The sequence below is a fragment of the Hevea brasiliensis genome, chromosome 2 (assembly GCF_030052815.1).
Source record: "Hevea brasiliensis isolate MT/VB/25A 57/8 chromosome 2, ASM3005281v1, whole genome shotgun sequence".
Classification (NCBI taxonomy): domain Eukaryota; kingdom Viridiplantae; phylum Streptophyta; class Magnoliopsida; order Malpighiales; family Euphorbiaceae; genus Hevea; species Hevea brasiliensis.
This window is the reverse complement of record NC_079494.1, coordinates 122835071-122849557: the sequence shown is the minus strand read 5'-3', so window position 1 is coordinate 122849557 and position 14487 is coordinate 122835071. Positions and strand designations below refer to the sequence as shown.

Genomic DNA, 14487 nt, shown 5'->3' with positions numbered 1-14487 from the left:
TACTTTACGCATTTTATGTAATATATATAATTTTTGTTAATTGGAACAGAGTTAAGGAAAAAATAAAAAAGCCTCCAAACGATAAATATTGGCTAAGAGAAAATTATTTCATCATAAATATTGGCTAAAGGAAAAAGTACATGTGGATTGTACTCTTTAAAGCTTTAATAAAGTAAAATTAAAATAAAATTTCAAAATTAAAATTTAAATATTAAGTATATGTTATTAAAATTTAAATAATTATATATGTTTTTTTTTTCAATGTGTGTAGAGAAAATAAGTGTAGAAAAGAAGTTTAATTTTTTTTTTTCTTAAAAATGAAAGCGTAATTTATTACAATTTGCTAATAAAGAGGATGTAGTCGAAGGGAAAGTATTGAAAGAGAAAAGCGTAAATGAAGAAAGGAAAATTTACCTCAAAAAATATAAAGGATAAATAAGAGATTTTATGTTATTGAAAACCCTTTGATTCATATTAATTGTGAATCCACTTGATCCCTCAACCGTGATCTTTTTTTTTTTTAAAGGATTGTTAATAGTAAGATTTTTTTTTGTCGAAAATAATGAGAATTTCATTAGGTAGTTTAATTCATACAAACTGAAAGCACAAAACCTAAATATGAATAAGTAATACTTCCTAAGCCTAACCGTTCAAAACTCATATATAAGATCCAAGCTCAGGGGTTAGGAAAAAAAAAACCCTTAGAATTTGGATGGCATTGACTTGCATAATTGGACCCGAATAGCAAAAAGGCAAAAAAATGGTTGCCTGTAGACCGAACCTTCCAATCAGGGACAGTCTCATCCTAGGGAAGTAAAGACGGGAGGCCTCACCATCAGAAGACATGCAAAGCCAAAGAAGCCCAATGAGGCCATGAAAGAGCCCCGACAATTAGATGTATCTACATGGTCAAGAACAATAAGCCAGATACAAAGGCTCTACAAGGAGGGAAAGTAGGTCTTAACGCATTCTCAATCTCTTATAGTTTGAGGGATAAATGCCAAAAATTAACAATTAGAGACTTTAAAATACAATTAAATGTTAATTTATTTTTAAACATTAAAATTTAAAAAAATTGAACTCAAATTTTTACGTAAATTAATTTATACAAAGTCATCAGTCACCGCATCAGTTTCGGCTTATGTCAACTTAGGAGGTATTTGGTTCACCTGTTGGGTGCAACTGATAGTTAATAGAACCCAAATAGGTAAATTAGAGTGTTTGGTAAGTTTAAAAAAATAAAACTAATAACTGATAGATAATTGATATGGTACCCATCAGTTACAGTTTGTATCAGCTTTATTTTTAGAACTGTTTCTCATCAGCTCATAGCTGATTTTATTTTATTTTTTATTTTGATTATATTACCTTTTTTTATTTAACTCAAAAATTAATATTATTAATACTTTTATATTTTTCATTTATAATTTTAACAAACATATTTTAACTTTATTAAAATATTTTTATTAATAACATAAAATATAAAATATTTATTTATATCTAAAAAATTAAAATTAATTATAAATTTTTTCTTTATCAATAATAATAATTAATTTATTATTTTATTTATATTTTTGAAATTATTTAATTATTTTTTAAAAAAATTTAATTATTTTTCTTATTTTAATAATAAAATAAATGATATAATATAATAAATTAATAATTATATATTAATTTTAATGATATAATAAATAATATAATATATTAATTTAATAATTGTATATTTAATTTAATAATAAAATAAATAATATAATATAAAAAATTTATAATTTTATATTTATTTTAATAATAAAATAAATTATATATATATATACCGTTATTAGTCATTTCACATATCATCAGTAACAGCTAAATATAATTTTATCAAACACTTAATATAAATCAACTATCAACTATCAGCTATCATTTAACAGTTATCAACTGTATTCAACAGTTAAATCAAATAAGCTCTTAGTCCTACTTTAAAAACAATTAAACTAAATAGGCACTTAGCCCTAATTTAAAAAAAAATAAAAAATCACAATTCTTTTCGAATCAAAATCAATGGTTAAATTAATTGAAGATCTTAAATTGGATCGCCGACTGTTTAATAGTTTTATCTAAATCAAACTTTGCAAAAGAAAATCAATCATTGAGATAATATTTAAATTGAATTGAAATTAAATTGACATCTAATAATTCAATTTAAATTCATTTTCTTCGCAAATCAAAATTGTCAATTTTGATTTGAGAAGACCCGCGGTTTTTTATTGGTCTGAACCGGGACTAAGCTAACATAGCGGAAAGTGGTGCAAGTTTGTTATTGTGGTGACTGAACTCAGTATAAAGGCAAGCAAATGGTGGTGTTTTGGTGGGATCAAATGCGGTCAACCGCAATGAGCCTCAAGTGTGTGGAGAAGGTAATTCTGCTGATTGAAAATGACAAAAACCAAAGTTCTAACTTTATCATGTTTAAAGCCTTGTACTGTACGGCAACCATATCTAGAGGGACCCATTGTCAATCTGTCAATCTACGGCGTGGATCCCACCACACAATGTCCTCCCTCTCCATGGATTAGATGAGCATTTAATTAATTAAGTCTAAAATTATTAACTAAAATATCCAAAATTATGAGAACTAATATTAATCAAGATTGAAAATATTATTCAATGAATTATTGATTACAAATGAATTAATTAAAAAATATATTTTTTATATTATTAATTAATTAAATATTAATAAAAATATATTTATAATTTTTTTATTTACAAAAATAATAAATATGATCTAATATTAATAGAAAAATAATTATAAGTTAAATATTATTATAAAATATAAAAATAATCATTATAAATAATATAATATATTATTAATAAAATTATAATTAATATCTTAATTAATAAAAATTTAATTATTTTTATTAATTTAATTATTAAATCAAACAAATCAAACTAACTAACAACTATCAAAATAATCAGATTTGATAATTTTATCAAATCAATTCAATTATTTAGCTATAATTGAATAATTCGCACCTCTACTTCAAAGTGTGCCCAAAACCCTACCGTGGAATTGTGGTGGCGGATCCCATCATTTTCACTGGCCTGATGAAGGATCAGCCAAACGGGAGAGGGTGGGGAATTACCTCACGGCCTCATCTCTTGAGTAGTGTTGGGTCCCACCACCACCCAGGTAGGCCAACTATGGGTGTGGCTACAGACCCACTTGCCATCATAGCAGTTTTGGATGGGACCTCTACAGGCTGGTCACACGTGTGCCATGCCCGGTATGTTGGACCCCACAGCGTGTTTTTACACCAGCACCAACTTCGTATAGCGTGCACCACCACGAACTAATTGCAATTCAGCACGTCATCGTTTAGGGTAATATATTTTGCTAATGCTTGTTTCTCGGAGCGCAATGGACCAGGCCCACTTAAAAATATTTGACTATATCCTCAATAAAAAGGCTAAAGCCATAAAAAAAAAAAAAGGGCCGAAAAGATGGAGTCAGAGCCCAAAAGAGCTTTTGACTTGGATATACATGTAAACGCTGAGCACTCTTAGCATCTGCACGTATCCAATTTAGAATTTTTGAGAGTTTTTTTTATCAAACACAATTTTGTTGAATTTCTTCTTATGACACAGATGGGATACGGCCAAATCATTTGACAGTTGTAACCATGTCTTGAGTAAAGAATACTAGGATCACAAACCTCTAATAAAATACTACAATTTGGTGGTATACTTCACCTAAAAAGTTGAGAAACATAAGACTAACCTGTTGCAGATTTGTCTTATGATCCTGACATGTAAGTGTAACGAGTCTGAGCTCCAATGACAAGCTCAACAATTTTTGCTGCAAATCCAAAGGATATGCATATCAAGAACGTCAATTTTTAAGAGACAACTTAAATAAAAAAGACATGTACTTAACACAGCAAAATTTGAAAGAATATACAAAACACACCAGTTAGAACCCCAATTATAGGAATAGGTTCCAGTAGTTTTTCACTGCATTCAAGTCTTTGCCTGAAATGATTAACAAGCATTATGTCGTTTCTTTGATTATTCATTATTCCAACCAAGAAACTGAAAAAATTAGGAAGTAACTTGGAAGACAAATCAATACCTGGTGTTCTTGCTAAAGAATGGATCTCTCATAACGTAAAGTGCCCATTGCAATTTTCTTCTTTTTAACTAATTCAAACATAAGATCAACACCTATTTAGTATCGAATCTATCAATCAGCAAATAAAATTTTCCAGCAAAAATTACTTCAACAGTACATTTTTGGATATATCCTGAATGCTAACGACCAGGATGCGGATGCATTAGAAAATTGCAAGATAAAATCCCGCAGAATCCTGACCTCATCTTTTTCAGAGACAGTAAGACGAAACTGTTGCCTTTTTCCTCCATGCATTGACTTCGTAACTTGTGTTAGAAAGCCTATTCCAATAAGATCCACAGCCAGAGAAAGAAACCAAGGGGTCCAAGACCGAATTCCATATTTTCTGATAAACATAACATAAATAAGGGGTCTTGTGATACAGAGCACCTCTCCTATGACAAATAATGCTCCATGTAGACCTTTCTCAGACAATATTGTGGAAAGTGTCGTCCTATCAACCATTGGAGCTGTAAAGACATAATTGAAAATATTAATGGCAACGACCAAGATATTTAATGAAATCTTTTAAGATTTAAACAAATATTTACATGGAGGCTCCATAATTGCATGCTGATGTTGAACCCTACGCAACCATACTGGGTCAGATACCATTCTAGCATTTTGTCCAAACCTGCTCAATGCTGACAATGCCCTCCCTTCTGGATTCCATGGATTCCGTCCATTATTACCTCGTAAATGACTAGGCCCATGGTTTCCAGGCTTTAGGAAACCTCCAACAGTTTGTTGAGAAGAAAAATCTGAATGCTTTTCAATATTTGGTGTCTCTCCTCCATGTAGAAGCATCTTATATCCACTGTTCCGGAACAAAGCCAGCCTAACTAACACCCTAAGCAAAGGAATATTCAATCATTAGGCACATATAAAAATGCCAGAATAATACTACAGTCCAAGTGAGTAAGATAGTGGCACACACTGATTTACGAAGGCAGCTTACGTTAATGCTTCTGTAACAGCTATGAAATTCCATTTCTTATCTTCACCATAATAATGTTGTGCTGTAACTTCAACTAGCGTTTCCAAGTCCTTTATTGCGGATATACACAATGAATAAGGGAAAGAATATGGCTCCACAGAACCAGCATGCCATTGGGTTGGCGTCGTATCAATTATATGCTCATTGATACCAGTGATTATGCCCAAGATAGCAGTTACTGCATATAAGTACTAAATTGGTCAATTCAACATTTCAAGGCAGTATAAAGGAGGGAGAAAAATCTGAACTCATGAATCAGCCTGGTAATTTGGTTGAAGGGAAAAATGTAAACTGCAAGAAACTCAATATTTGAAATTTAAAATTCTTATTCTTTGGAGTCTGAGAAAGCAATTAAATCACATTCAACATTCAACAAACCCAAGGACACAGGTTTACTTCAATTAACCATTGAATTAGAACTGTAGCAAAACATGAAAGTTGATATTAGTTGCGCAACATTTTCACGATTTTTTAAAAAGAAAAGCCCCAACAAATTCTTAGCTCAAAAGAAGAGGCCAAATGTTACCAAAGTTTCACAAAACCTGCTTCTGGTCCTATCTCTGAAGCAGAAAACCGCTCACGAAGAAGCCACGTCAATCCCTGCACAAATATTTTTAATAAGAAAATCAGATATAACTCAAATATACAAACAAATTCCACAGCCAATTCATTAGAGTTCTTACATTTCTGCTACCAGCAGCTGGAAGATCCAAACAATAAAAGTAATAGATAGAAGGCATGGATTTGTGCATCTGTGAAAAACTCGAATTTGGGACAAATCAAATTAGAGAGAGAGAGAGAGAGAGAGAGAGAGAGAGAGAGAGAGAGAGAGACTTTTAAGGCATGCGTATATGCTTTATTCTCCCTAGTGGCCTAATCCTTTATTTCGCTTCCCTTCCTGGTAAGCAATCCACACTCATTACAGGCGAGACAACACCAGATTAATATCAATAATTAGCCGCAATCTAACCAATTATAAATGCAATAATTTGCACAGGAACTAATAAGTATTATTTTTATGGGAGACAAGGAAAAGTATAGTCAATAGTCAAGTAAAAGGCATATCAACCTGAATTCACATTCAAACAAGTTTTCATTACAGTTCTCTCCATTAATGCAAAGAAAGATAGAGAAACCCATTTGAACCCAAAATCGCCATATGCACACCAATCAGTACACATATTGCACAAGAACTTTTGCAAATTAGATAGTGATAATGATACAGCTTACATTGGCAAGAGATTCCAGCGAGTGGACGTAGTCTTTATTCCTCCTAACCCATCTTTTATAAGCCTCCATGGTTCTAAATCTCTATCCAATGCAAGAAAACAAACAGAGAGGCTCAGCTCTCCGAATCCAGAATCCAAAATCCAGAACTCGATCCTCAATTCCAGGAGCAACACCCTTTGCTATTTCTGGACCAAAAACCGAATAGGAAACATCCACAAAAAGGAACCCTTCTCTGTAGACTTCGATTTGAAGAGGTATGGATATGAACAGAAAGGGTGAGAAAAGTTGCAGGCGGAGAAGTCAAAATGTGAAAGGAAGTTGAAGGGGTGGAATTAGATAAGGTGTGATTTTGTTAGTGTGAGAAAATGAGGCATTTTCTTTCACCGTTGATGTAGCTAACAATCGGCATCTATGACCGTAGGATTTTAAACTGCTAGTTATGTGACATTAACTTGTCCATTCGACCATAAGATCCGCATATTTCTATCCATAATAGTGGTTGAGATATTGTGCCAATGTAACAGTTATGTGGGAGTGTAGCAGAAGATCATGTTGTGATAAAGGGCACTAGATGTCCGATTTGTGCCACCCAATGACTAACAACATTTCTTTTTTTTTGCAACTCTTCATATCAAAGAAATCATATCCAATGCAACATCTGCAATTAATAGCCACATTTAATGTTTTAATAATGCAAATTCAGGTTTGATTCAGCCAAGCATATGGTGATTAAATTAACACTGATTTATTTAACATAGTTTGATTTGATTTAATAATTCAAAATGTATTGTTATTTATCTTAAAAATAAAAAACCTTATTGGCGGGTAAGAACTATCAATTAGATGGGTTAACCCAATAGGCCACCACCCAACCCTACCCACTCAGATTTCGGTGATTTTTCAATTAAACAATTTTAGAGGATTAAGACCTAATTATAGGATTTCGGTTTCGATTTATATTTTGATCAACTATAATAGTCAATTTAAAAAAAAAAATTCTAACCTTTTCAAGGAGAAAAAAAAGGTTTGACTTAAAATTGGACCGAATTAGATAATTTCAATTAAATTTAAATCATGCAGGTTTAGGTTGATTTCGGTCCGGTTCTAGACAGAACCGAACTATGGTTAGGACTAGAGATACATAACAAACGACTGTCGGTTTCTTGTGTGACCACTGACAAGAGTACGTCAGCCTGGCATTTTGGGAAAGGAAGTGGCGCGATCAGTCTAGGGTTTTCAACTCGTGCAGAAAAATTGAATATGCAACTCACTCTTGAATTCGGGTAAGTTCTTTCTTTCCTTTCTCCTCTGAATCTTACTAGTTCTCGTTTCAAATAAGAGGGATGAATTAGTGCTCTTTTATGGTATGTTATGCGCTCAGCGTTGTCTCATAAATTGATATGCTTCATGAAATGAAACTCAGGGATTCCACTGAGGATTATTTCAAAGTAATTGATGTGGAATTCACGTCCCCCCGCTCACTTTCTTTAGTTCTGATTTCTGAGTTCTGAGGATTTTCCCTCTTTCCACTCAACGACCAAATCTTTAATCTTTATGGCGTTATCTTGTCTGATGCAGTGGGGGGCTAGAGCTCCTTAGTAATTCGGTGAAGATTCACAATGTCAATGTTGAATTGAAAAATGGGGCAGAGAAGGTAAACTTTAATTTAATAATGGGCAAAATGTATAAGAGTGTCTGTAGTTGACATATTCTGCATGATCCCTTCTATTTTGCACAGTTAACCATGAAAGATTTGCTTGCTTGGGTTCGCACAAATTTAATCAAGGAGAGGCCCGAAATGTTCATGAAAGGGGATTCTGTGTAAGTTTTAAGCTTTCCTTGCATTGTTATATAGTTATGTTCATAATTGTGCGTATGCTAATTCATCCCAAGTGATGCAAGAATAGTTGTAGATAAAAGTGGGAAACTATGACCTTTTTTTTTCCCCTCTCCCTTGACCATTTTAAATGAAAGTTTTATTGCAGTGGAAGAGGGGATGTCTGGAGACTGGTTCAGTCAAAACTAAGAAAATAAGATTTAAACCAATAATGTCTTGATTAACTTGCTATAATTGCAGTTTTGTTAACTATGCGGAGCTTTTGGTTTTGTATCCCAGGAGACCTGGCGTTCTGGTCCTTGTGAACGATTGTGATTGGGAGCTTAGCGGGCAGCTTGATACCACTCTGGAAGAGAAGGATGTGGTAGTCTTTATTTCAACCTTGCACGGTGGATAGTGTCTAGCAGATTGTTACTGCTTTTAGATTATTAGTAATTGTAGTCTTGTTTGTGAACTTCACCACTAGAGATGTTATGTGAAAGTATATTTTAAGGCATAAAGGAAGTATATGAGATTTTTTGCTATTCCTATTTCTATGGGGCAGTCATGCATTATATACCCTATTGATTCTATTGTACTGTTTTTCACTGGAAAAGTAAAAAAGAAAAATTTGAAAATAAATGAAAGGATAGAAGAGCAGGTGGCTTATTTTTGTGATGTTTTAAGAGCAGCAATTGACTGGAAGCACCGTGGGGAAACTACTGATGCCCCAAATGTGTGGCAGAGCATTGGGTTATAGTAATTTGTAGCATCCTGACATGCGAAAACTACCATAAACCTTTTGGACCATTTCTTAAAGCTATATTTCTCAAATCGGAGAAACTTGGATATTGTCAAGCATCCATGAGAGGGGTGCAATGCTGAGGTTTTTAATTCTAAATCAGGACTTAAAAGAGGATGTTTAACAAGCGGAAGGCTGCAGCCCATTTCTATTCATTTTGGCAATGTTGCTATAATATTATATACGATTAGGGTGAATATGTTTTTTATTAAAAGAAGAAAAAGAAAAGATAACAGATAGGTAAATAATTAATAAAATGAAAAGGACTCATGTTGAGAGTGGGATTTGAACCCACGCCCTTTCGGACCAGAACCTTAATCTGGCGCCTTAGACCAACTCGGCCATCTCAACAATTGGTGCCAAGAAGCTCAAAGGTAATTTTTTTACCAAGTGAAGGAATTGTTCCCCATTGAGATAAATGGATTGTTTGAATGGGTGAGAGTGGGTATGCACTTTTATCGGGAGAGCGAAGACGTTTTCTCTTTTTTTTTTTTTTTTTTTGACAAAATAATAATGTTATTTAATTAGAAATCTAAGAATGAGTTAATTGTGATTATTTTTTAATTACAAAGTTTTTATATGAAACTAATTTTTTTTTAAACCAGAATGAAATTTAGTCATCACCTGTGAAGTTAGCCCCACACCACTTTGTATTGGATTTTTCCAGAGCCATTACGAAGGCAGGAACTTTTAGCAAAGCTCCAATGAACTATTGAACCCAAAAACAAACTTTCTTCTAGCTCACTTTCTTTAGGTTTATGGCCATTTACTAGTGAACATCCGCCATACTGCCAATAATTTCATCAATATGAATACATTCCCTGCGCAATTGACTTCTTTTATAGAGCCATCACTCCCATGGGTTGAAGAAACTCTTTCGATGGTTACAGCAACATACTCTATTGCAGAAAACCAGTGACCATCATTAACCCCAAAAATAAAAATAAAAACCCAGCATTTTCCCAAGAATAATTGGCTGGAAAAATGGTGCAAGGCCACAATTTTATGTGGTGAAAGTGAAGTATTCCCTACTAAGAAATGCGGGTATATGTTCTGTTTTAATCAATGAAGCATAAGAAAATGACCCTTTGATGGTCTAAATAATACAAAAATAAAGGCCTATATGCGGCCGAGTGTAATACACTCTTACCAATAAAAAATGGAAATTATTGTGAAGTGAAAAATATAAACAAATTCATAATTAGATTAATCTACCACAAAAAAAGAATTTCATAGATTGATCAATCTACCCGAGAGATCATTCAGAAGAGCAATAAAGGATCCACTTCTCTTGGCAGTTGAAGTCAGTGGATGCCATTTAATTGTGATCTCAGGAAGAATGGGCGAAGGGACACAGTTACTCCGTCTGCTTTCCTTTCCGAAGTTTTTCTAGTTCTTCTTCAGCATCTGTCAATTGTCGCCTCAGGGTCTCTATTTTCCGTTCCAACTCTTCCACTGTGTCCCGACTGGTGGAAGGCTGATATGGTGTCACAAAATGACTTGAGAAATCTTTCAGAGCTTCAACCCCAGTAACCTATCAGATACAGCTCTTACTAATTAAATGGGTGGCAAACTTACAATCAACACTCGCTATCTCCACACCTCAAGAATTCAGAAAGTATCCACACCTCAAGAATTCAAAAAGTAACAGCAAGAAGCCAAACAAATTCACTAAATTTGGCGCACCAGGAGCAACAAAGAAAAATAATTTTGGTGCAATGAAGGGTATATGGTGCAAGGAAACATTGACATATGCTGATCACTGAATGTGGAAAGTAATCAAAGAATTTGTATACCAATAGAAATAAATAATGATATTATGTTAAGCCTGTTTATTTTGCTTTCAAATCATATAGATATAAAAAATTCCTTACAAAATTCTATTAACAAATGCTACTATATAGTTTACCTCTTCTGGCAACAATCGCAACTTGGTGATGTGAAAGTCATCATACAGCATGTAGAACTGATCAAGGTACTTTTGTTGCATCCGCATTCTTGCTTTAAGCAATTTGGATTCAACATCTATAATAATAACATGAACAATTAATGGTTAACATTTGTACCATTTTATTTAAACAAGACTATAAAACATGAAAAGAGAGGCACCAATGATGAACATAGTAAACACACCTTCTTCATCATAAAGTACTTGGTTGATGATAATATTATGTGTATCTATCTCAAATTTGGTAAGTTCCTGCACCAGTCTCTCTGTTTCATACAGCGAGAGAAATTCCGGGATGCAAACACAGATAAAGGTTGTCAAATCCTGACAAAGAAGAAAACAAGTGCATTATAAATAAGTGAATACAGCAAGAAGGAAAAGAATTACAAAGAAATCCCCCAAACAGGAATCTTCAACAGGAAAAAAAAAGCCAGGTAAATCATAAAACATTTAAAGAAATCAGAAACTTCAGGAATCTAAGATTTTATGCTGGAAAAATTTAGCAGTATATTGAGGTCAACTGGATCAAGGTAAACGAAAGCCACATGAAGGGGAGATCTTACCGGGTCTTTGAATTGCCTATTCACTTGTTCAATCACATCTTTCATGCCCTCAAGCCTCCCCAAAAGTGCATCTTCACCAAATTCATCATCAATACCAAACATTCGGGTCATCTACAATGAACAGTGTCAATTCTTATCAAATGCATAATTATATCAGTAATCGTCCACAGTACAAGAAATAAAAGATAAAAATGAGATTTTAAGATTCAAATTTATTTAGACCGCAATATCAGTCTAAATTCCTTCTTCCAACTGGGCAAAAGCTGCATTATTGTATGACAGCAGATAAGAATGTACAAATCTAAAGAATGCATGAACAGCATATGAATTTGGTCTGCCCAAGAGCCCATCTAATGGTTACGAATGCAATAACACCACAAAACCAATGCTTTATGAATTCAGTTCTTCAATTAGGACTTCAAACATAGAAATCCACCAGACAAAGTATAAATTACAAAGAAGATAGTGGATACAGAATCTGCTCCTAATGATCAGTAGAGTATATTTATGGTCAATGGCCACAGACTTCCTAGGGTCATTTGACAGGAAAGATAACCACTTTAACTAAGATTGGGCAAAAGACTGAGCATAGCAAAGCCTAACTCAAACGTAGGTCATAAAATTCATTCTGACGTCCGCCAAATAGATGATGAAAAGACATGATAGAAGCACACAAATAAACATAATTGGATCCAGATTCAAGAATGTTTTGATGCTATATTGGGAACTAATAAACAGAATTGGATTCATTGCAAACCGGAAGATACAAGACATCATAATAATAAATTTGGAACCCAAAAGATAAACAAGGGATAAGCACAAACAGACAAATCAAAATTGTAAGCAAGAAATGATGTGTCACTGAAGATATTACCAAGTTTCACATCATATAGAGTAAACAGAACAAAACACAACATCTAGATGAATATACAATTCTTATATTTGTACAAGAAACCAACCAAACCAGGCTTAAGATGATTTTTCAAATGAATTCTGAAATCAAATCACTATCTACTAGAAGGAAAGAGCACACAAAGTTAAGCTAAATTAATCCTGATTTCAAACCTTCGATATAGTGGAAGGGAAGCCCAAAAAATGAGCCCCTGCCCGAGTTATCATTATATTGCTCAAGGACATACCTGACTCAATAACCCACCAAATTTACTTTTCAAAGACATCATTTTTTGAAGCCCCTTCTCTAAAGTTGATGGAAATTGTAATAGCCGCAGTGTATGACCAGTTGGAGCCGTATCAAACACAATAACAGAGTAATCCATTGTTTGCACCAATCTGCAGGAAATAATTTGGGTATAAAGCATTAGGCATAATCATTACAAAAATAAAATAAAATAAATTGGTACCCATCATATCAAACAAATTCTACAAAGAAAGTAATTATAATACATCTCTCAGTAATGCATTTGTTAAAAAGGAGAAATACACGAGAGTCAATAACAAAGAAAAAGCCCCACCAAACTGCATAATGCATAGTTGAATTCAATGTTGATCTGTCTTTATAGAGTGGAACATTGTTTTTTATAATATAATGAATAATGATAAGTTGACTCTTAGAACCTATTTATACAATTAAATATGGTAAAACAAACCATCTGAAAGTCTATCCCAAAACAGTCTAGGCAAAGATTCAATGATAAACAGTCCTCTACAACTATGCAATATAACACCTGTAATAAGGCTGAAATTGAGTTATTATTATGGTTAATTTACTGGACTATGGCAAGCTCACAAAGAGCACATTATAAGCCAACTCCCGATGAGCGCTGATAGTTATCATAAAAGGACAGTCCCCATGTTACTAACACCATCGTATCAAAAAGGGGGAAAATTGTAAAAATCCAATATCAGCAAAGAGTAAACATCAAGATCTCAAATCATAGGAATTGATCCACTAAATGCATTTGCCATTTGGATATTGCAACATAATAAAGTCGAGGGAAACACGGTTCTCACTTCAACATTTCGGCAAAGCTCATAGCCTCATCAATTCCAGGAATTGCATTCGCTAGCTCAGAAAACACACTGTCCATTCCATCATTTCCGCCTATCTCATCGTTGTCAACATTAGGATCGACTTCCTATAAAGTAAAACACCAGAAAACAAGGTCTTGAGATATTGAAACAAAATATACATAAACAATAAACGTAATAGCTTTCTAAAACAATGAATATGAGAGGAACTGTTAAAATCCAATATAGTCAGGAATAGAAATCATAGATGCAAGAATTAACGAAGAAAAATTTTTCCGCAAAAATGTTAAATGAAAAGGCTGTTAATTATATAAATTTCCTAAAACAGCAGAAAATTCTGACAAATCAACCATAAAAAGCTGAATTGGTTAACTGGGCATTCCTCAACGCATCACGAACACCCGAATTCACCTAAAACACAACAATAAAAACTACAAACCCAGGGAATAAAAAAGTACCATAGCGTATAAATTGGTGAAGCCATTAACCAAAGTGGGGTTCTTGGTGAATCGCTGTTGAAACGCATCGCTAAGATTGTGAGCTGGGTCAGTTGATATGATCAAGACAGAGGATCTGACTCTAGCCAAAAGGATCGAGAGAATCGAACTGCAAGTGGTTTTGCCGACACCACCTTTGCCTCCGACGAAGACCCACTTGAGGCTATCTTGGTCTAGTATGTTCTGGACCGATCCTTCAGGAATCTCCTGATCATCTGTTGCCATCCTTCTCTAACAATGCTATTCCTCGTCCCAATTCTCTCTCTCTCTCTCAATTCTTAAGTTAGAGACAGAGAACAAATCCGACTCGATGTAGCAGATGCATTGGTTATAGATTTTTGTCGGCCTCTGTTACGATGGCGCAGGATAAAGGGGACTCTGCTAAATTGCACTGTTGGGCATTTAAATTATTGTGTTTTTGCTTAGTTTATATAAATTTTAGTTTATTTATTTTCTTTTAATGCAAAACTTAATTTTCATTTTTTTAAACTTAAG

The 14487-nt window shown here is 33.6% G+C and overlaps 3 protein-coding genes and 1 non-coding gene across 8 annotated transcripts; 1 reads left to right on the top strand and 3 right to left on the bottom strand.

Moving 5' to 3' along the window:
- Nucleotides 1-440: 440 nt before the first annotated feature.
- Nucleotides 441-6735, bottom strand: LOC110637751 (peroxisome biogenesis protein 16). Of its 5 annotated transcripts, XM_021788070.2 has the most exons (10): nucleotides 6378-6735; nucleotides 5831-5899; nucleotides 5690-5747; nucleotides 5109-5325; nucleotides 4702-5000; nucleotides 4352-4620; nucleotides 4112-4179; nucleotides 3950-4011; nucleotides 3761-3838; nucleotides 441-901 (listed from the first exon to the last, which is right to left on the bottom strand). In XM_021788070.2, the coding sequence occupies exons 1-9, from the start codon at nucleotides 6444-6446 to the stop codon at nucleotides 3777-3779; spliced, it is 1173 nt and encodes a 390-aa protein (XP_021643762.2). In that variant the 5' UTR covers nucleotides 6447-6735; the 3' UTR covers nucleotides 441-901; nucleotides 3761-3776. The 5 variants fall into 5 exon arrangements, 4 of the variants coding, with proteins under 4 accessions (XP_021643762.2, XP_021643759.2, XP_057998353.1 ...); XM_021788067.2 differs by lacking the exon at nucleotides 441-901 and having other exon boundaries at nucleotides 3557-3838; nucleotides 6378-6730; XM_058142370.1 differs by lacking the exons at nucleotides 441-901; nucleotides 5831-5899 and having other exon boundaries at nucleotides 3557-3838; nucleotides 4307-4620; nucleotides 6378-6726.
- A 777-nt stretch (nucleotides 6736-7512) lies between these two features.
- Nucleotides 7513-8738, top strand: LOC110637732 (ubiquitin-related modifier 1 homolog 2). Its single transcript, XM_021788035.2, has 4 exons — nucleotides 7513-7660; nucleotides 7956-8031; nucleotides 8116-8198; nucleotides 8494-8738. The coding sequence occupies exons 1-4, from the start codon at nucleotides 7638-7640 to the stop codon at nucleotides 8609-8611; spliced, it is 300 nt and encodes a 99-aa protein (XP_021643727.2). The 5' UTR covers nucleotides 7513-7637; the 3' UTR covers nucleotides 8612-8738.
- Nucleotides 8739-9265: 527 nt separating this feature from the next.
- On the bottom strand, nucleotides 9266-9346 carry TRNAL-AAG (transfer RNA leucine (anticodon AAG)). Its single transcript has one exon. It is a non-coding gene; the product is annotated as a tRNA-Leu (tRNA).
- Nucleotides 9347-10068: 722 nt separating this feature from the next.
- Nucleotides 10069-14379, bottom strand: LOC110637744 (ATPase GET3A). Its single transcript, XM_021788053.2, has 7 exons — nucleotides 13954-14379; nucleotides 13478-13602; nucleotides 12646-12796; nucleotides 11507-11617; nucleotides 11129-11267; nucleotides 10905-11020; nucleotides 10069-10529 (listed from the first exon to the last, which is right to left on the bottom strand). The coding sequence occupies exons 1-7, from the start codon at nucleotides 14215-14217 to the stop codon at nucleotides 10353-10355; spliced, it is 1083 nt and encodes a 360-aa protein (XP_021643745.2). The 5' UTR covers nucleotides 14218-14379; the 3' UTR covers nucleotides 10069-10352.
- Nucleotides 14380-14487: the final 108 nt, after the last annotated feature.

What these genes read in the sequence shown, in the direction of transcription:
- LOC110637744 (XM_021788053.2), bottom strand. Translation starts at nt 14,217, where the DNA reads ATGGCAACAGATGATCAGGAGATTCCTGAAGGATCGGTCCAGAACATA. An exon ending in ATAGGCAATTCAAAGACCCG is followed by an intron (nt 11,268 to 11,506) that starts GTAAGATCTCCC and finishes CTTCTTTGTCAG; the next exon opens with GATTTGACAACCTTTATCTG. An exon ending in AGTACTTTATGATGAAGAAG is followed by an intron (nt 11,021 to 11,128) that starts GTGTGTTTACTA and finishes TTATTATTATAG; the next exon opens with ATGTTGAATCCAAATTGCTT.
- LOC110637732 (XM_021788035.2), top strand. Translation starts at nt 7,638, where the DNA reads ATGCAACTCACTCTTGAATTCGG. An exon ending in CAACTCACTCTTGAATTCGG is followed by an intron (nt 7,661 to 7,955) that starts GTAAGTTCTTTC and finishes TGTCTGATGCAG; the next exon opens with TGGGGGGCTAGAGCTCCTTA. An exon ending in TGAAAAATGGGGCAGAGAAG is followed by an intron (nt 8,032 to 8,115) that starts GTAAACTTTAAT and finishes TATTTTGCACAG; the next exon opens with TTAACCATGAAAGATTTGCT.
- LOC110637751 (XM_021788070.2), bottom strand. Translation starts at nt 6,446, where the DNA reads ATGGAGGCTTATAAAAGATGGGTTAGGAGGAATAAAGACTACGTCCAC. An exon ending in CGCTGGAATCTCTTGCCAAT is followed by an intron (nt 5,900 to 6,377) that starts GTAAGCTGTATC and finishes AGTTTTTCACAG; the next exon opens with ATGCACAAATCCATGCCTTC. An exon ending in CTGTCTCTGAAAAAGATGAG is followed by an intron (nt 4,180 to 4,351) that starts GTCAGGATTCTG and finishes TGTTTGAATTAG; the next exon opens with TTAAAAAGAAGAAAATTGCA.